A 22,081-nucleotide genomic window follows, 5' to 3' on the forward strand; every position below is an offset into this window, starting at 1 on the left:
CTTCAGAGATCGGGGCTCCATTGCTGCAGCTCGCTGGGTCTTGCCTCATCTGACATTCTGCCCCTGGCTTGCTCTCTCTCCCCATCCCCTTCCACCTCTGCCCCATGCTCATGCCTTCTCCAAGCCCCTGTATGCAGGAAAGAGGCAGGAATGTTTGTTATGCCTAGCTTGGCAAATGAGAGTGGGCATCTCTGTGGAAACAAAGCCAGAAAATTACTTCTGTTGGAAACCTCACCCGCTGGGCCACCTACCCAGCTCCTAAATCCTGCTCCTGCTGCTCTGCTCTAACAACCTGGAATTTTCAAATATATTTCAAAGTTAAGCTAAAGAAACCAACCTTGAAAGAAAAGACGTGTATTTACTTTAGTGTTTTATGAGCCCGTAGGCAGGGTTTTGGAAAGTAGGTTTCTTTGGCCACATTCAGTATGATTTAAAGAAGCAAGTGGGGAGGAGAAAACAAGGGAATGTGGGGTCACAGGACACTCCGTTTGAAAGGAAAGGCCTCCCAGGCATGCTGTCATTGGCAGGGCAAGTGGCTAATGATGGAGCAGTGGCCTGGGGGAGGGGTTGGTGGGTAGTATAAGTGTATGGGGTGCGAGGCAGAGGTCCCTGACTCTGCATTTCCCACAAACCATGGAGGGACAGACTGCCAATGTCAAGTGCCTTCCTCTACCTGTGGGAAATTGCAAGAAGCCAGGGAGAGAGGGCGTATTTGAGAAAGGACCATATCTCGGAGAACATCCAATAAAGCTTCCTGGTCTACTGGCAATTCCATTCTGCAGGGTGGGGACCTCTATTACAAAATCATGTTACTTAAACAGGCAAGGGTGGGTCACTTTCATAGGTGCATGTGATGAAAACCAGGCAAAATGGTGACTGGAAGGGAAGACAATCTTAACCACATACCCAGGACATGCATTCCTTGTAGTGTTTTTCTCTGAATCGTTTCTATTTCCTTTTCAGATCAATTTTGCCAGCATTTAAGAAGTTAACACTGCTGCATCCACCATACCTGCCCCTTCCTGGGGTTTCTTGGAAGCCAGCATGCACCCACAGCCACGCCAGCTGTCTGCATACATTCTTTCTTCCTGGCAACACTGTCATCAGCCAGGATGAGCGGCTGCCTGCTCTGTGAGGGTGTGTAGATGACAGAGCTCTGGCAACAAGTTCACTATTAAAGGCAGAGGGCAGGTGCCAGGCTAGAGGAAAGCGTCTTCTTGCTGGTGGTGCTGCTTCCAGAGTTACTCTACCTAGACCTCAGCTTCTTATCCAAAGAAGCACCATTCGCTCAGAGGCTGCAGCAATACTATGAAAGAAGCCACTCCTCTCAGATGGGATTTGCTCTGGGTAGAGAGATTAGGATGAGCAAAGTGAGTATATTGAAAAAACAACTCAGTCTGAGACTCCCTTCCTTTTGCAAAAAGATCAAAAAGAAAAGTTAAAGGAACAAGTTCACTGTTTACCAGGATCCCTGGCCATCCCCTAATGTTCATTTCTGATTGCTTTGCATGACTCATTTAAACAGAGCAATGTTAAAATTTGCACCCTAAAGTAAGTTCTTTCATACTCCAGTAGCTGTTCATTGACACAGTTTGGTTTAATCTCTTTCTCTCTCTCTATTAAGTTTATTTATTTATTTTGAGAGAAAGCACAAATGAGCACACATGAAGTGGGGGGAGGGGAGGGAGGGGCAGAGAGAGAATCCCAAACAGGCTCCTCACTGTCAGCGAGGAACCCCATGCAGGACTTGATCCCACAAACCATGAGATCGTGGCCTAAGCCAAAATCAAGAGTCGGATGCCTAACCGACTGAGCCACCCACACACCCCTGGCTTAATCTGGTTTCCTTTTCTAAGATGTTTTCAAATTGCCTTTGGACCATCTTCCTCTTCCTCCATTTACTTCCCTCCAAACCCCAACCACCCCTACTCCCCACTGGAAGCCCACTGCCAGAGGGAGAGACAGGATCACTGAATACAAAGCTTGTATCAAGCTACATACGGAATCATGGAACTCCCCCTCAACCTCTGACATCTTTCTACACCAGGCTCCTAAGACACCACACTTCCCTGGGTCTACTGCTCCCTCCCTACTTGCTTCTGCTCAGTTTCCTTTGGGGGCTGTTTCTTTTCTCCCTGACCAGTCAACTTGGGAGGACCAAGTCCTCTCTCTATCAATACTCCTTCCCCTCCTGGCCTCACTTGGATCTGCTATGTGCTGATGCTCAAATTTACATCTCTAGACCAGACCTCATCTGCTGAGCTGCAGATGCCTATAGTATGCTGCCTACCCAACACCTCCACCTGCTTCACAGGCAGCTCACACTGAGCATGTCCAAGATGCTTCCTCAAGCTCCAACCTCAGCCTTCTCCATTTCAGTCAGTCAGTCCCTTCCAGGACCCAAACATCAGATCCACCCTTGACTCTGCTTTTTCCTTTACCCCCACCCTCTAATCTATCAATAAATTATGTTGTCTTTTTAACTAGACCTGGAATCAGACCATTCTCACTCCCTGTGTTATATTAGATGGATGTGGCTATTAATATTTAAGTTTAACTTAATTAAAATAAAAAATAAAATAGAGGAAAAAATGGAATGGGCCAAGTAAGAACTCATACGAAAACAAGAGCAAAAATTAAATTTAAAAATTAAATTTATATTTCCTTTCTTATACTAGCCACATTTCAAGTGCTTATGGGCCACATGTGGCTCGTGGCTCTGGTACTGGACAGTGCAGATGGAGAACATTTCCATCCCTGCAGAGAGCATTACTGGCCAGTGCTGTTCACTCCTTTCACTGAGACCACCCTGTTCCAGTCCATCTCTTGCCTGGATGACTATAATAGCCTCTGAGCTGATCTTGCTTCTTCAGTCTTCATGACATGGCAGCCAGAGTGATCCTTTGGAAATATCTCAGGTTATGCCTCTCCTCTGCCCAAGGTTATCTAAAGATTCCATGCATGTCTATCAGAGAAGAAGCAAAGTCCTCAGAATGGCAAGCAAGCCCTTATGAGCTCTGGTACCTTTTACTTGTCTGACCTCATCTCCCCCACCTTCCAAACTGATCTGACCACAACCACGCTGGCCTCCTGCCACTCCAGCCTCCAGGTGTCCAGCCTCCTGGGGTTTCTTGGAAGCCAGCATGCACCCACAGCCACGCCAGCTGTCCCTTTGGCTGGTCCCTTTGCTGAGCATGCTTTTCCCCCATATGTCCTCCTGGTTCACTCCCTCTACTCCTTCCAATCTCAAACACCACCTTCTCAGTGAGGCTTATTTAGACACCTTTTAAAAATGTTAACCTCCCCCCAGGGAGTCCTGCCCTCCCGTACCCCACCCTGCTTCACCTTGTCTTTTCCACAGCACTTATCTCCTTTCAGCAAATGATATGCATTTACTAGTTAATCATATCTATTGTTTACTCTCTGGCGGGGAATTTTGTCTAGATACTCACTGCTGGAGAGCTGGCCCAGAGGAAGCTTTCAATAAATATTTGTTCAATAAATAAATGGAATTTTGGACTTGGAGGGGGCCGTGGAAATCATTCTTTAATGGAGCAGCTGAAGGTCAAGTTAGCTGGAGGTGAAGTGAGTCACTGTGGACCCACAATAAGTTCAAGGGAAAAGCTTGGACAAGGAGCTGGCCTGCCCCTAGGTGTCTTCTGGGCAGTCCCATAACAATGACCTTCCTTTCCCCTTTCTCTGCCATAACCAGAGGGGCACTGACAAACCACAGGGAGCAGCAGGGACAACAAATGGGGGGACAACAACCTAACTACTATGCCAGGGGTATTTGTCACTTCCTTCCTGGTAAGACTTTGTATGACTTAACCATTGGTCTTGCTTCTCAGATGACTAGTAGGAAGCAAGGAACAAATTGGAGGCTCAGGTTAATGGCCAGTGCTGGTCACTACTTTCACTGAGACCACCCTGTCCCAGTCACTAACATCTCTTGCCTGGATGACTATAATAGCCTCTGCGCTGATCTTGCTTCTTCAGTCTTCATGACATGGCAGCCAGAGTGATCCTTTGGAAATATCTCAGGCTATGCCTCTCCTCTGCCCAAGGTCATCTAAAGATCCCATTCATGTCTATCAGAGAAGAAGCAAAGTCCTCAGAATGGCATAGCCAGAATAGGCCCATATGTTATGTTGCCAAGACTCTTGGAAACTGGAAACACACATGCTTGATAGGTTTTCCCTAAAGCAATATAGCAGTCTTGTTTTAAAAAAGAAAGTCATGCTTTCATCATATAATTGATAAATTAGTATTAGAAAAAACGTTGATTAGTATGACAAAATGATTCTCCATTGCATTACTGAAATACTTTGGACAATCCAGAGTAGATTACAAGGAAAGTAGATCCCAGATCCCAGTTTGTGTTATGGGTCCATTTGTCCTCCTGTAGCTATAAGGAAAGGCCATCTGAATATACACATTTTTAAATGCCTAGGGATGATGGTTTTTCTGCTGCCAATTCTGATTCAAGAAGAAAATACAGTGAGCAAGTCTGAACTTCAGAAACAGATCTGTTCATAACGGCATGGCTCACAGGTGCAGAGCTACACAGCACGATATTAGTAAAAAGCCTGGAAGACTCCATCCATGGCTCACTGGATGATTTAACTTGCCAGAGGATGTAATTAAGAACAAAGTTATCTTTCTAGTCATTCCTTCATTACAGAGATAACTCAATTGGAGACTTTTTGGGAGATGCCAGATTTGGAAATAAAATCCTTATAGACTGCACTGAAATGTCATGAAGATTATACCAGAAAACAAATTGATACACATAGACAATCTTCTGTACATAGCAGAAAATTAGATCTCAGGAGAAAACGCGGGGCTAAGATGTAAAGTCAAGGGTGGGGGCATGGAGGCAGAGTACTGTGAAAGGCAGAATCAGCGGCTTCCCAGAGAGAGAGGAGCCCCGAATGCCCAGGTGCTCCCAGAAATTACCTTGGGTGGCGCTCTTCATTGCTTTCACTAACTTGCCCCTTCCAGCTCCAAAACCATTATTTCCATAGTGCAGGTCACTGTCACTATCACTGCCACCACTGGCAGAGTACGCACACATTCTGGGTACCTTGTCCTGAATAAGTAATACGAGACCGTTAAGATTATTCACGCAAGTCAAAACGGGGCAGAACATCCTATGAGAATGGCAAACAGTTCACAGTTGGCTGTCATTGTGCGCACAGAATTCCATTCTGCTGCCCCACCCCCAAGAACAACTCTGCTTTTCCTTTCTATCTGCCTCACGCCGAGCTGGCACAGTTTACTCAATTATTGGAGCTGCAGAAACAGGGCTGTGGTAATGAAGCCATTGACCACTCGGAAGCCATTGTCCCAAGCAGAGGAAAGTCCCTGCATTTACCTGCTCTGCATTTTGTACCCTTCTTTATGGGGTCTTATTTTTCTCAAGTGCCTATTATGAGCTGCTCATTTAAGCCTAATGGCTTATTTGTTTAACTGATCTCAGCATTGGCTTTCGAGTATCAGAGGGTATGAAAAAAAAATCAACCTTAAGCACAAAAGAATGCATGCTTGCCTAATTTATAATTTTCTTCTACCCCTTGAAAGGACAGGAGCCTTTAGAAGTGTGTGATTGCTAACCCGATATAATCCTTGAATCGAGTGAAAATTCATGGGTTGAGGGACTCAGTCTCCCCTCTTGCTCACATGCACACACAGCCTGACTCTTGAGACATCACTGGTGTGGTGATGCAGCCCTGCCAGGAATTGCTGAGGTGGTTGATGGTGTACAAACCATTTCCCCTTTGTGCATAGAATCAGAATACTAGATCCAAGATTGCATCCCGGTGTACGGAATTATAAAAGAATGTCTTTTAGGTTTGAAGGCTTTCCTGTTAGAGCCTATTATACCTCACCCATCCTAGACAGTTCAGGTACAGATGTATGGGATGGGTCTCTAAAGTCTGTTAGGGAGGATGTCATTCAGTTGGAAATTATAAAAACTCATTTTAGGATGTAAGCTCCCTCAGCTAGGGTTACAAGTTCAAGCAACAATTCATTTCCTTTATACCTTCATTCATGTATTCATTCATTCACCCATTTAACAAATGTTTATTGAGTGTCTATTCTGTGCCAAGAGGTGTGTTAGTCTCTGGGGTTACAGAGCTCAATACAAGAGATACCGGTAGCCCAGCAAGGATGATGTCCTCATGGATAAGTGTCCTGGCTGTGGTTCTACGGGAGCCCCACATCTAGAGTTCCAGCAGGACCCCAGTAACATTTTCTGGGTATGATGAGATGCACATTTTCATCTCTCCATTCAATAAACACTAGTGGAACCAGGCACTGTGATGGTGCTAGAAATATAAGCTAACTCTTGCTTCTAAATTTCCTTCCCTGGTAGTCAGCAAAGCAGGGTTCTAAGTTCCAAGCCACAGCAATCACTCTCTCAAATCAGAGCAGGATTTCCAGTGGGCAGAGCTGGGGCAGGATGAGGGAGAGAACCCCAGAGAGGGGTATGTATTTGGTGGGCATATATGTTGGGGGAAGAGTGTTCTTCCCTCACATACAGGGGGACAGCAGTCCCTGGGCTGGCACTCAGTTGTTATTACATTTACTTTCTTGGACTTGCCTAAACCTCTTTGCCACTGTCACCACCTGTTGGTTTTGAATGATTTCCCTTCCAACTCTGGGTGTCTTTAGGGTTTTCTCAACTTTCCAGTTCCCAAAGCAAGCACAGAGTCCTTGGGACAGCCCATGGACCAGCAGCATCAGCATCACCTGGGAATCTGTCAGAAATGCTTGGACCTCAACCCAATAGTACCAAATCGGACATGGTATGCATGGATCTATAGCTGTCCAGGTGATTCTGATGCCCACTCAAATTTGGGAATCATTGATTTGGAGGAGTCTTAACATTTTTATGTTTAAATTAAGGCGTGATAGGGGCGCTGGGTGGCTCAGTCGGTTAAATGTCCGACTTCGGCCCAGGTCATGATCTCACAGTTCATGAGTTCAGGCCCCGCGTCAGGCTCTGTGCTGACAGCTTCGAGCCTGGAGCCTACTTCAGATTCTGTGTCTCCCTCTCTCTCTCTGCACCTCCCCAGCTCATGCTCACGCTCTGTCTCCGTCAAAAATAAATAAACTTAAAACAAATTTTAAATTAAGGCATGATAAAGTACACTGGCTTACTCTTTTCCCATTTAGGCTCCTGCTCTTGACAGGCTACCCTTCTGAGTGTTAGACATGGAATTCTGAGGGCTGAATTCTAGTCCTGACTCCTTTCCTGTGGACCCTGAGCATGGTCCAGCTTCTCTCTGGAGTTGTGTTCTCTGCTGTAAATTGAGACTCTGGGCCCAGAGGGTCTCTCTCTCTCTCCTTTTCCATAACACCATGCTGAGGTGCTAAAGGCTGAAAGAAGGTTCGGCCCCAGTGACTGTGGGGGACCCCAGATGTGGGCTAATTTGGTTATCTTCTCAACATAAGTTGGTAGAAACTCTAGTAGAAATAGCAATGGGTGCGCCTAATGCCACAATTGGGAGAGGCAAAGGCAGCAGGAGTGGGAAGAGTCAAGGAAGGGTGGGGGAAACTCTGATAATTGATCCATACGTTCCTCTTCCCCCACCGTGTCACTATCAGGTGCCACCAAAGACACTGAAGGGGCCCACCCCCAGGAAGTTGAGAAACAGTGAACAGTTTGAATATGGCCCAGGTAACTAGCTGGAAAAGGTAAACAGGAAGAAGCCTAGAAGAGAATATCAGGTAACCCCAAGGGATGATAGAATGTCCTTGAGCCATGAGCAACTTCCCAGGTCCAATCACACATCAGGAGGCATATGTGTGCCATCTCAGGGTGGATGAAGATCCCATAGCAAAACGACGGGACTGAAGACACAGAGATCTCACTGACACTCTGACACTGGCAAGTCACTGGCCTACCCCAGACCTCAGTTTATTCCTCCCTAAAAGAAGTATAATTATACCTCCTTTATCTGTCTCATAGGAGCAAGGTAAAGGTTAAAAAGTAAGAAGAAAATAATGAAAAAGTATCACTGAATCATTCTTAGTGGTGTTCTTATCTTGGGAAAGTTCTATGCCACCTAGTCTGGACAGATCATCTATGCCTCAAGAATCTAGGCACAGATCTGTGGAGGCGTTTCACTTCCTCCCAACAATCCATGCTATCACTTAATAATTCAGGCAAAAAGGTGAGCTCTGGACCTTAGTTTTTATTCACCGAGCCAATGGCAAATTTGGTTCAAAAGTTGAATCTATTGTAAAAGTGTTTAAGGAGATCATTGTTCACCGTTGGGGCAATAAGTGGAGGTACCCTTCTGTCAGCCTCTCCCTTACCTGGGTCTCAGCCGTGGGGGCTGCACAGCCCCAGTCTGGAAGCTGCTCAGTTGCCATTGTGTTTTCGGCATATTCAAATGACGAGCCGGTCTGAGGCCTTGGCTCTGCTTCATTCTGCTTTTGGGAATTGATTTTTCCTAAATGAGAAAATGTACGTCAAACCACAATCAGCTTTCTTCAACTCTTTACAAGTTCAGGGAGGGAAGTGAGGGAGACATTCAAGAAAAAAAAAGTCCAAATACACTCAAAGCTGGGTAGCCCAACATTCTGTCCCCTGTAAATCTGTGCTAATTAAACATCTGCATTGCATGTTGTGTGTATCTGTAGAGGATGTCCACCTTGGAGAGCTGAAGGCAAACTTTCTCACAAAACGTTGATAGACTTTTCACATTAGGAAGAGGTTAGGGGGAAAAATCATTTGGGAAACAATGATTAGTCCTCAAATAGTGTTATCCATCAAATAACAAACAGGTTTCCTTTTTGGATCACTTCTCAGAACCTTCATTGTGCTACTGGAAGTTGTCATGATGTCCAAAAACAGGATTTGAATTAGAAGCCCTTCCCAAAGATACTTGGGCAGGGAACCCTTATTTTCCTAGAATACCCATTATGGTCATTCCCAATGCACTCATAATGTACAACGGGAAACTTTGCTCTTAAAGATCTGGCAGGGCAGTGCTTCTCAAGCTTTTATGTGCATACGCACCAGCCGAGTTTTTGTTAAATTGCAGATTCTGAATCAGGAGGTGTAGAGTGCGGGTCTGAAAGTCTCCATTTCTGAAAAGCTCCCAGGCGATCCTGATCCCAACTAGCCGATGGATCACACTTTGAGTAGCAAGGGCGCAATTAGCAGGGAATGATTAAAGAAAGTGCCTCGATTACCCTTAATAGTAGATTAACCTGCAGAGTGTACTCCTTCCTTGTGCCAGAAAGGAGAATTGCTATTATTATCCTCCAGCCTCAGTGATTACCGACAGGACATGCTGTGATAGCCTCTCAACAGCATTCTGCTTGTGAGCAGAAGTGAAGTAATTGTATTTTCATCAGCACTGAGAGGTTTGTACAGTTACCTCTATTTTTGATAGGGGAATAAGTGAAAAACCAATTCAAATACAGGCATTAGGGGAGCCTAGGGGGCTCAGTCTGTTGAGCATCTGACTTCAGGTCAGGTCATGAACTCACGGTTCATGAGTTCAAGCCCCATGTCGGGCTCTGTGCTGACAGCTCGAGCCTGGAGCCTGCTTCGGATTCTATGTCTCCCTCTCTCTCTGCTCCTCACCTGTTCACATTCTGTCTCTCTCTCAAAAATAAATAAAGATTAAAAAAATTAAAAAAAAACAAAGAAAACAAATACAGGAATTAAACAGGAAGTGACTCCTCCTCTAGGCAGGAATAACCTCACTCTCCTTTTGTTCCAGCTGGTTTTCCATTCCCTGGCTTTTTAATTGAGTAACCAATGGCCATAGAGAAAAGAGAAGCCTTGGAAAGGCAGCCCTACCTCTGGACCACAGTGATGGCATCATTTGATAGATAGGAAGCTTTGGGGTGGGAGACACAAAAATACCCTGCAGTTATGTTGACCTCACTCTCTACCATATACTACTTTTTTATAACTCTTCATGACAATTTAATTAAGACACAAACCTCCAAAATCCAGCACAGTGGATATTAGCAGCAAGATCAGAACAATCTCCTTCCAATCCCCTTCTTATGAAGCAATTCAAGGCTTGTGGTTTCTATTCAATTTGTTATAATGACAGTGTTTAATCATGAAGTCTACTTGGCAGCCCGCCGCTGAATTGAGGTCACACATGTGACTATTCAAGCATGGAGCATATAATCTATAACTAAGATCTTGCCCCTGAATCTCTGGAGGCTGTGTCATTAATTAACAATGCATTTATTTAAAAAATAATATGCATTACAGCCTTTTAAAATGTAGCCTTGGCTTGAAACGAGCAGAAGTTTGTGATGAAACATTCATGGCAGTTAGTATTATTGTATGAAGAACTCAGCCATGGGATTAGCTCAATCACATTTATTCAAAGATATTTAATTAAATGCCTTCTTTTCTAATTTCTCAAAAGCCTATAGTATAATTTCTACTTGTGGCTCCTTTCTAGTCATCAAATTATAAAAGAAAGTGTTTAGAGTTCTTGTTCATATGCTTATGCACGTCATAAATGCAACATAAGCCATGCAAGTTAAAAATTATTTAGTATCATCCTGCACTGCAATAAATATTTTTAATCTTGAGGGAACAATGAAAAAAAAAAAAACTTTGACCCTTAGCCTGCTCCTGTCTTTAATCATGGAAGCTTGTTTCAATTGACGGTGACGAAGGGCGGTACGTTTCAGTGCAGAGGCTCATTCCACTGCATTGCAGCTAATGCACAATCTACTGCTGAGATATCAAACAAAGTTTTTTATAGTTCAACATATAAATATATTTGAGCAGGATGGGAATATGTCAGAAGACATACATTTCTGGTTAGAGGGCAAACAACATTTCAGCTAAATTTATGTCTTGAGGCTAACCTGGTCTATATTCAGATTTAGGTTTTACAAGATAAAATCCTATGGGTATGTTGTGTTTTTTTTTTTTTTTCTCTTAATCAATTTATATATCCATATACCTGTGCTTAGGTGCTTGTTTCCTTTATATGTGTGTACACTCTTTAATGTAATGCTAAGAGTAGATGATGTTTAACAGTCGTCTTTTTACTTTTTGGTTGAGGATTTACAGGGATTTTCATGCATCCACGTTTCCATTGGGCAGAGGTCACTGACTGACCTCCTGGTGGAAACCTTCTCTGCTGCATGTTTTCCATTTTTTTTTTTTTTTGTTTTTTAGCAAGTGCATTATTTTGGTGTGGAAACAATCTAATTTGGAAGGTCATAGGTGTTTTACCTGAGGAGGCTGGTTTGGGGAGGCGACTTTCAAAAGGACGCATCCCCCTGGTGGTCATGATGGGGTCGGATGTGGAATGAACAATGGCATTATCTGCAGAGACATGGCTGTCTGCAGAGGAAGGCACTTCTCGTTCAAGGGTCTGAGCTCTGATAGAGGAAGATGCACAAAGTGTTGGCTGGAGAGGCAGGATGGGTTCGGTGTCCTCTGGGGAGTCTGGGTGGCATATGTACCGCCCTGTGGAGCGATTTCCAGAGTCTGGGAGTGGGAAGGTTCCGATCCCACTGTCCAGTGTCCTCATCAGGCAGTTTGATTCTAGACAAAGTAACAACATAGTGAGGATTAAAGAATATTCACATAAAGGAATAAAAGTATCACAGGCATTTGTATCTAATCTGGAGGAAGGGAGATATCTAGAAGGAAGAAATACTATTAATGGGGTAGTAAATTTCCAGTGAGTGGCATCATAAGATTTAATTAAACATGGAGATACTCCCTTCATTTAATATGAGGTAAGGCAGCCAGCCATTCCTGGCAGTGAGAGTCACATATACATTTTCCTGGCTGGTTCTCCAGAATTATCATACAAAAAGAACAGTCATTAGAGACCAAAACATATTTTTGGTAAGCTTTATTTCAACTGGGAATCATATGACTTCAACCAATTAGGTGAAACTTATTAACCGAAATATGATGAGTAGTGAGCACACATAACACATTGAAGTGATGTCCTGACAAAGGTAATTGTGCATCTCTTACATGAATTATCATCCACTTGTCAGTTAACGGAGTCTCTGGCCTCTCAAATTTAATTGTGAGGGCAAGTAATTCACATGCTACAGGGATCATCCCCAAACATACCTTACCCATGATAACATCACTGTATCAAGTGGGCTTCATTTGGCCCAAGTGCCATTTGAAGTCAATTTGTTGAGAAGACCACAGAGCCACTTCATGTCTTTCAGTGACTTTATGCAGTGACAAAACCCATCAGTACCTTCGGATATCTTGTCACTCCCAGAGATCTCACTACTCCCTAAAACAAATCAAGTTGGTTTCACCATATGGGGGTAACATATTCTGCTGTGTCTCATCTTTAAGAAATTTTATACACAAAGTTCAGTATATGAAAAATTTATTATGTATTTCACTTCTAAAATGGTGGTATGATTTACCAAAGCCAATGAGACAGCTTCCAAGATCTGTTTGTCACCCCAAAAGTCTCATGTTTATATGACAATCTTCGAATAAAGCATCCTTAGTAAAGTTTTTGTCAGCAGCTTATACACCTAAGACTAAGTAAGAGGCACAATTCAGCACCCTTTTAGGCATGGCAGAGAATATAACGGAATAGGGCATAATCTTTGCATCAAGAGGCTCAACAGTGAATATTTTACAGTGAACAATGGTTTGGAAAATGGTAAAGTCAATAACTATTACACGACCCCAACACAGGATTCTTAACCTCTTGAGGTCTCAGGTTCCTCACAGGATTGCTGTGAGGATAAAAATGTTTGCCAGCAAATTTCTAGAATTGAGAATGACACCAAGCATACTGTGAAGTGGCTGGAGGAATTAAATAATGAACAGTGACATACACAAAATACTTAGTATATATATTAGATATTAGCAGATAGTTTATCCATCAGTGCTTTTCTTACATAATCGCCTTTGATGCTGAGCAACTAGTATCAGAATTCCCAAATCTGTCCATTCCCTACCCTCTTCCTCAAAACCTCTTTGCTGTAAATGAGTGGAAGAATTCTGGGAATTTCCTAATAGTAAGGTAAAAAAACAAAAGGGTAGGGGTGTGGACAGACGTGGTTGTTGTAAGTTCTAGTAGGTTTGATGCTGGTTTTGGAAGCACTGGGAAGACAGTCCCTATCAAAGGAGAAGCTTCTGTTTTCAAAGGGATATTTAGTGGGAAGATGCAGATATGCTCTTGCATTTAGCCATCTCCTATGCCATCTGATCTCAGATACTGGTTAGGGATTGCAGGGGCCTTGATTCATACGACTATGTTCTGGGTTAGGCTTTTGTTTTGCAGGATCACAAGGGCTAAGTTTTAGTTCCATTCATTTCAAGGCCTCCACCTGGGCAGCTTTATTCTCTATCAATTTTAAAGATTATTCTTTATCTTCTCCATTCATTTTCTCCTCAATTAAGGGGACCTGATTGTTACAGAAGGGCCTTTTTGAAAATGAACAGATGTTTGCATGGGGAGGCATTGCCAGACGAGTTCAAAAAAAAGACCCTGCTATTCAGAATTTGAGGTCCTTTTTTCATTTTAGCCTAGAAACACAAAACCCCTCGGCTTTAGCATATCTGTGCGTTGTACTTGGGGCAATTCTAAGAGGCTGAACTACTTCAATATCATACAGGAGCATGTGGGCCTTCATCAGAACTGGTCCAGTGTCCGGGAATGGGAAATGGACTCAAGGCACACAGCAGTGGAGGTGTGTTAGTCTCCACGTGCCCCAGGCTACCTCCTGTAATAATTTACTCCCAGCACCTTCAGGACTGCACCTGAACTAAAGAGTGCTCAGCAGGAGGAGGCAGGTGGAGCTCTTTTCCTTTTGTGGGCATGCATCATCAAATCCGGTTACTTATTGTGGCCAAAGGACTTTACTCCTTTCTTTGCATCAGTCTTCATCTTCCAACCTTATAAGGTAAGAACTATTATCACCATCTACAAATGAGGAATCATAGCTCAAAAGGTCCAAGTAACTTGCCCAAGGCCTTACACTATAAAAAAAGAGTTTGGATTTGAATCCAGTCAGATGTATTTACAAAGACCATGCTCTTAACCATCAAGCTATCCTGATACTTGCCCAAAGTACGGATAAATCCAGATGTGGGGTCCACTCGTTTAATAGCCATTGAGGCAGCCTTGTGAATGCAAAGCTCACAGAATGCCCCTCTGCTCCTAAGCAGGAGTTCAGCTTCTCCTATGGAATTGGAGCAGGTGCCTGAATTCTAGCTGGTTCTCCTGCTCCCCATCCTGAGGTCTGAGTCTACTGTTGACATTCTCTGTGTCTAGGTGGTTGTTGCCCCATCATGCAAGATGCCTGCACGCCCTGATCTGCATGGTTCCTGAGAACCACTATTGCTCAGTAACTCTTCCCTCTACCTTCTTCAGTTGCATCCGTAGACTTCCATGCCAACATTTTTCTGGCCTTAATCTTTGCTCTCTGGACTAGGTGATAGGCATTGTCTTCAAGGACAGTTTTTCTGGCTTTGTCTAAGAACTCTCTCCCCTACAAGTATTTGATGGGGAGCACTGAATCCAATCCTCTCAAATGGAGACTCAAAAAGCAAAATGAGATCCATGGCTGCCTCTTTAGTGAGCTTCTGGGGAAAAGCCACAGACACCAAAGCCTGTGTGTGCTGGCCTGGCCTAGCACAGAAAATTTTCTGGCCAAGACAGAAAATAGGGTAAGGAGGGGTATTGGGTAGGAAAAATGATGAAGGCTGTTTAAGTATGGTACTCTTTGGAAAATACCAAAATTTTCTGGTTTCTGTCTCCTTAAATCATTTTTCTTTCCCTTCTTTCCTTTTACAATACTGTCATACCAGAATATATAAAACAGGACTTTTGGTATTCCTGAGTTCTCAGATTCTCTGAGAAGTGTGTGACACTAAACTCACAAACCACTTGCTATTAAAGTCATTTTTTATTTCTAATAATTACAGATGCCAAATGTAGTGAATTTGAAGAACTCATTTGTAAGTACCTATGAAAAGAGGTGTAGACAGTCAGGGACTCAGACACCATTTGCCAAGTTTCACCCTCAAGCAAATTTCTCCAGAATTGCATCAACCTTTGGAGGTGGAGTTTATATTGAAAAATGCTGACCCCTTTGTTATGTACTTTCTTTAAGGTGCTGTAAGTTTCTGACAGTTCATAAAAATACTGTAACCTGAGAAAGTATAAGATATTGTACTTCTGAAGTCAGTTTTTTTTTTCTGAGAGAATTATAAGAACCACAACGTAATTAAATGGCTGTGATAGGAACAAAGTTCAAAGTGGCAAGCTGACCTTGCATCTCAAATGAGTTGACAGTCTTGATCTTGACAAGACTAAGTTCACATTTGTGGCTGTGAGAACAGATGCCAACAGGGCCTTGCTAATGAGTTCAAGGGTTGGGTCTCTGGATGGACCAGCAGGTTTCATTCTTCCAAGGTCACCAATCACTCTTGTGACCCTGGTCAGCCCTTCCATGTACTCCTCATTGTCCCATTTGCCTTTATCTCCCATTCTCCCAAGGTTAAGTTCTCTCACTTATGGGCACCAACCAGCCCTAGACATTTCATCAATGACTCACAGTGGTGCTTCCCAGTCCTTTTAAAGTCATGGCACATACAGAAAATTGTAGCTCACTGAGGAAAACACTGGCTACACCAAGGAAAACACTGGCTACTTGAGAGCTGAGGGCTCACCATCTCAGCACCCCTGAGTCCCATTTAGGGTGTCAGCATCAGAATGGCAGGGAATCTTTTACAGGATGGATTCAGAATCTTTTGCTCACCCCTCGAATCTACCACCTTGTAGATCTCTGGCAGGCAAGGAGATGGATACCTTTTTGGTCTCTTAGCAGCTGATACAGAAATTTCTATGCCCTCCTTCTTTGGGAAAAAAGCTCAGAGTCCTTGGGTTAGGAATACTGTCTGGCATCAAAGCTTCAGTACAGGGGAACTGTACTGTACATAAAAGGGAGAAAAGCAGCCCATGAGTGGGTGAGTAGTCAGAAAGGGTGAGGTTCTGCATTGGATGGTGGCAGAGAAGAAATTCTGGAGAAACCTTTCTACTGCAGATTTGTCAACTGTTAACTTAGGGTGCACAATGTAAAATCCCCACTCAGTTCACCAAGGAGCATTAGCACTTAATGCTCCTTGTACCAGAAGCCTCAGCAGGTGGTTTTAGTTTTCCAATCTGAAAATTAGATCATACAGCCTTCTTCATGGGGGAGCACTGAGGACTAGAAACATAGCACCTAATACACATAGCATGGTGCCTGGAGCAGGCACAGAGCTAACATTCAGAAAACAGCACAATTCTCAAAATCAATGTTATTAGACTGTAAACATCCTGGGGGCAGACTGGATCTTATTAATTTCTTATATAAGTCCATTCCTGATTCTATATTTTCTTTTTTTCAACAGTATGGTAATTATATGCTGATAGAGCTGGTAATAACAATAGGCTGATCAAATATTCTCCATCATCAGTGCTCAGCACAGCACTGACACATAGATAGTTCTCACTGAGTGTAATGAAAAGAATGGGTGGAGAAGAAAAAAAATTGCTCTAATCTTTAGAAAATTCTTTCTGAAATTAAATTGAATATGAAGCTTTCCTTTTGAAATCCCAATCGGCTGCCTTTTGTTCTGACTCTAGCAACTAAAGAAAATAGCTGACTTCCTTCTTCTGTATAGCTATTTTTCACATACAGCCAGACTTCATTAATTCAGATAGCCAGAGGGATAAGATCATTGAGAGTTATTGGATATTTTAAAGACCAATTTCTTAAGACTTCCAAGCCGTTAGAACAAGAGTCCATGACCAAGACAAAGGACAGCTCCTGGGATGATGTTTCGGTGTCCTCCTCAGTCTCCTGCCCCTCCTCCTCCACCCCCCAAAGCATCACTGGTCTGAAGGTTTCAGATCTAACAGGAGCCAGAGTGGCATCATCACCCTGGCCCTCATCCTCAGGAATTCTTGATGCCATGCTGAGTGCTGGAGTCCCACTTGACATCAGTGCCCTTAGTACTGTAAGAACTAAGCTCTTATAGAGTCAAGTTCCTGGGAACATTTGTAGTGAGTAGATGAGATTATGCAGTAACATCTTATATGTATTTACACAAAACAATGAGTTTCTCTCTTTTAAAACAATTTGTTCTCTCATGTGGATTGTCTAGGCTTCTTCCAAACTTGTTTTGTACTATTTCTTTACACAGTAATGTTATCTTTAAAAATAGCTGCAAAGGGAAAAGTTTATTTCCAGCACTGTTTCAGTTAATATAAATTTCCAGGTTGGTGGAATCTGAATTAGCAATGATTTTGAGTGTTTGGAAAATGTGGCTGATTTTCCCTCAGCCTTCTCCTCTACGGATTAAAGTGTCTCGAACGTTTTCTCACACAATTCTCTTTTCTCACACATTTTTGTGATCCTGTGGCACAAATCTTAATTGCTTGAGTTTGTAAACTCAAATTCCTGGTATTATTAATGTATTTGTCCAAAGAGATTATTTCACAGAATAGGCTTGACAAAACCTGACTTGAGTTCTAAGTTACTCAGAATATTCAGAAGAATGAAGTGAAAAAGAATAGGTGAAGTGGAAAGGAACAGGGCTCAGAGCCGGAAAGAGAAGGCTTGAAGACCTGTGGGGCTACCCGCTAACTGTGTGACAACAGGGTTTGGAAACTATTCTGACCCCATACAATGACAGCACATTTGTAATGAGCCTGGCACAGTGCTCATGACAAAGCAGGTGCTCTGTAAGTTTCACAAGTGGTTGTGAGGGAAAGGTGGGGGCCCCTCACATACACTGTCATGGAGCCCAAGGTAAATCAAATTTCCATCTGCGTGGTTAGTATATTACTGCAGCACCTGGGTACATTTTACCAAACAACTACCTTGTGGTTGTTTTCCTAAGAGATTACCTTTTGGCAACCATTTCCTTAGGCCGGGGGGTGGGAGGTAGGGGGTGGGGTGGGGAGGGGGGCAGTTACCTGATTGTAATCATTAATGAGCAATTGTGAAGATCCAGCAAAGTACTTGGAGTTGGCTGCAAGCTGCCTCATATATAGAAAAGGTGGAGTCTGTTCTCTCAAGAAGTCCATTTCGGAGTTGGCATCTGAAAGGCTTTTTAAAAGCCTAGATGAATGATGTTTACTGATGTCGCTTTACCTACAGACTTATTACATTCTCGGGGAACATTCAAAAATTAGTAAGCCATGATTTTCAGTTAGCAAGGGTACGGCTCATCTATCCTAAACAGTGTACTTGCTCCCAGGCAGTGATCTACCCTCTCTCACAGAATCAAACAAACTACTTTAGTAACCGCTGATTTTTGTCCTCTTACGCACTAATAAGTCCTAGAAAAGTGGAAAATTTAAAATCCAAACTCTTTTTTACTTTGAGCATTTCAATCCTATCTACAAGTTTCAGCCCAGAAATGCAGTGAGGATCCAATACAATGCACCAGCCAGAAAGGGTGTCTATATGGGTGCTTAATATTCATGCCACATTATTAATTGGCATGCTTTCTTCTAATGCAAGTGGTCATGTAAATAAATCTTTGTATGAGTTCTCTCCAGGTTCCTAAACATCTTTAAGCTACGTGCGGTGTTGGCACCAGAAATTCAAACCACAGATGGGAGAACAGATCTCTTTATTTGCACATCCTTCTCTTCATCTGTATGACTGAAACAAGTTAAAAAAAAAATAATCCTGTTGCCAACGCCACAACAATTACATGGAGGTTATTCACTCTGAGTTGGCTCCATGGTTTTTTCAAAGTCGTCAGAGATGACTATATTGGCTATTTATTCACAACAATGGGGTAACTTTGGCTGTGGCATTAAGATGACCTTTTGGAAGAGTAAATTCAATTTGATGGCTTTGGAATGCATGAGAATACTCAGCCTCTGAATTCCAAGTGGATTTAAGCTTTCTGAGACTTGAAAAGTTTATAGAAGAATGGGAATTTGTTTTCCATTCCCCTACACTCTCTTTGATATAAAGGAAGACCTGGATGTTGGATGTTGGGGGTCTGGGATTCTATTACACAGGGAATGAATATGAGAAAGAATACAGGAAATTAACATGACAAAAAATTAGAGGGACAAACCAGACCATGGAATTTCTTTGTAAATATGAAGATAAGTTATTTAAACTGACATAGAAGAAATGCCACCTTAGGCTGGGGTTGGTTTCTGGTGAATAAACATTCTGCATCTGATAGTAGCATCACATAAAATACTGTAGTGAGATGTCATTTAAGAATATAAACTGGAGAAGGTTAGAGATGGGTTCTAAATGCCCGTGTAGACCATCAATTCATACAAATACTTCTTGAATTTAGTCCCATATGCAGCTGGTAAAACCCTTGAAGGAAAAAAAAAATCCTTTGCTTGCTATGTGTTCCTTCCTGTCACTGACACTAAAACAACGTTTAAGGTTCTGAGGGTGGTCTTGGTCTAGTATTTTGGGATTTGTTACGCAACTTTCCAAACCCTTCTTGATTTTAAAAATGTTAATAATTATCTCTATTCTCATATCCCCCCCAGACTGAGCAATCTTGAGATCTTCACATATTCCTTCATTTCATGCTATGCTACTATGCTTGTTGTATAAAACTATGCTCAGACTTGTATGCAATATTTACTGTGATATAGAAGAGTATGACCAGTATGGTTTAACTGACAGCATCTGTTTGAATTGGTCAGCTGATCTAGGAACTTTGATCACAGACTCCTACATCCTATTTTGGGAGTCACCACTTCAGGTCAAAGTCTTAGATGATGAGTATACACATAGATCCCTCCTAACTCTCCTAAAAAGCAATGCCTACCCCTTGACCACTTTCCTATCCATATGTCAAGTCCTGCTCTCTTTACTTTGATATTATTCTAACTTAAAAGAAAACAAAACACAAACACAGTACTCTCATTAGCCAAACTTTCTAGAATATAACAATGTGGAACCACAATGGTTCCAGCCCTGATCTGTGATCACAATGTTTTATTTGCAGAAATGCGAGCTTATTTCTCCCTCTTGTTTCCTGTTACCCTTGTTCATTCTCTATCCATGACAGAATTACTCTATCCTCACCTTTTTTCCTCCCAATCTAATTATAACTTAGCTGTCTGCATCTTCTTTAAATATACTTTTGGACTGGTGCTCATGAACGGCATGTTAAATATCTAAACAAATGATGTTTACAGATTCTCCTTTGTTTGCAGACTCATTATATTCTCAGATTACATTCCCAAATTAGTAAATCATGATTTCCTTGTAGAGAAAGTACAGCATATCCATCCCAAAGGTTATCCTTGAATCTGTTCAATAATCTAACTTCTCTCCTACATTCATTCCATCTCTATCTGTCCTGCCAAAGGAAGTGAAAAGTTAAACAATTATCTGGTGAATCTGATAGACACAGATGGCTCTTATGGGTAATTCTGTGTCTCTAAATCTCTTTTACTCCATATCAGGTTTTCTGAATTATATGGACTACTGCCTCTATTCTCCATTTCACCTGCCTAGATAATATCTGCTTTGATGAAGCAACTGAGGGAAGGGAGGAAAGAAAATAAATTGGGGGTAAGGTGTTGCAGGAAGAGATTCAAAACAGTTTGATTTGGCAAGAAGCATATAAAAACAAAGAAACACGGGGAGATGAAGACATATCAACTTAATAAATAACAGATAAAAATTTATTAAAGATGTTTACAAGAGCTAAAGCATCTTATGTATTATTACCCAAACTTTTTTTATATTAATTTTTTACATGCTCTAAAATTGCAAATTATTTCAGTTTGTTCATATTACTGTAGTTATAGATATTTAATGAAAGCCTCCAGAAAGATACAAATGTGAAGTTCATAGATGTTTTTCTCCATTTGTCTCTATTTAATCAGTCTCAATGATTTTTTAAATTATATGCAGAAAGGAAGAAAGCCTGAGTCTTCATACTCCTAAACTTTTTTTTTTTTTAATATTCACTTTAACATACCTTACTTGCTTGGTTCAGGATTTTAATTATTATATGGTGATCTATTTTAAGTGAATATTTAAGGACCATTTATTTTTCTTTTATGTGACTTCAGTTGAAATGTGGGTGAAGAGAAGGCTGAGGTTAATGTGAGCCTATCTTTCCATTTCAGCTGCCACTCTCCACTCTCCAATATTCCATGGTTGTCTCTACAGGAAGATAATAAAGAAGTAATGAAATCCAACAGACCAATGGATATGGATATAGGTAAAAATACAGAGAGGTTTTTGCTTCTGCCCATTAAGTATTAACTGCAACAATGCTATTAAATACTTTTTCAGATATTGGACAGTAGGCAGCATACGACTTGACCTCCGAATCATGGGAAACAAATGAGGTGAGCCCTACAATCTCCCCAGCCTTCTTCCTGACTACCGTTTCCAGACTGAACTACAGAGAGAAGGAATACAGAGCCTGCAGGTCCTGCTGAATTGAAGAGATAAATATAGGTGCGTGCGTTTGTGGGGTGGGGTGGGGATCAAGGTTGCTAGAATTTGCAGGGCTGTATATTGTAAAGAAAAGATAATAGCAGAGGTATGCCTAAAGTCTTTGGCCCTGTACTAATCTGAACATGCATGAGGTAACTACATTCATGATGTCAGAGAAACAATTACTATGAAGCACTAAGTTAAATAATTTCTTGAGCTCACATAAAGCTGAAAATAGTTTATGTTTCCACCATTCAGGGAGGCTAGGCTTTCCAATATATGGGCTATAGGCTAGAGTTCTAAGAAGGGACATACTTAATAATGAGGCTAAATTATACTTTGAATAAAGGTTTCCCTGAACAAAGAACAAAACTTGAGAGTAAGCCTTGAAAAATAAAACTAATCTGCAAATACTTTTAAAAGAATCCTAGAACAAAGTCCAAAAATTTTTATAGGACTACTGAAATCTGGCACCCAACAATGTAAAATTTATAATTTCTGACATCCAGTCAAAAAGCACTAGGCATGCAAAAAACAGAAAAATATGATCTGTAATCAGGAGAAAAATCAATCAATAGAAACAAAAGCATTGATAAGAGATAATGATGTTCAGGAGAAAAATCAATCAATAGAAACA

General features: G+C 41.9%; 1 protein-coding gene across 13 annotated transcripts in view; it reads right to left on the reverse strand.

The window, feature by feature from the left end:
- NCKAP5 (NCK associated protein 5) overlaps window positions 1–22,081 on the reverse strand; it is a 963,823-nt gene that overhangs the window by 48,193 nt on the left and 893,549 nt on the right. For 10 of the 13 annotated variants that reach the window (XM_027055919.2, XM_027055920.2, XM_053214923.1 and 7 more), the window contains 2 exons: window positions 11,237–11,551; window positions 8,326–8,462 (listed from right to left, as the gene is read on the reverse strand). In XM_027055919.2, the coding sequence (XP_026911720.2) occupies window positions 8,326–8,462; window positions 11,237–11,551 (452 nt within the window). Of the gene's footprint in view, window positions 1–3,187; window positions 5,090–8,325; window positions 8,463–11,236; window positions 11,552–22,081 lie in introns of those variants that run through there. The other 3 variants (XM_053214927.1, XM_053214922.1, XM_053214924.1) reach the window with 3 other exon arrangements.

Source organism: Acinonyx jubatus, chromosome C1, assembly GCF_027475565.1.
Source record: "Acinonyx jubatus isolate Ajub_Pintada_27869175 chromosome C1, VMU_Ajub_asm_v1.0, whole genome shotgun sequence".
In the NCBI taxonomy this organism is placed as follows: domain Eukaryota; kingdom Metazoa; phylum Chordata; class Mammalia; order Carnivora; family Felidae; genus Acinonyx; species Acinonyx jubatus.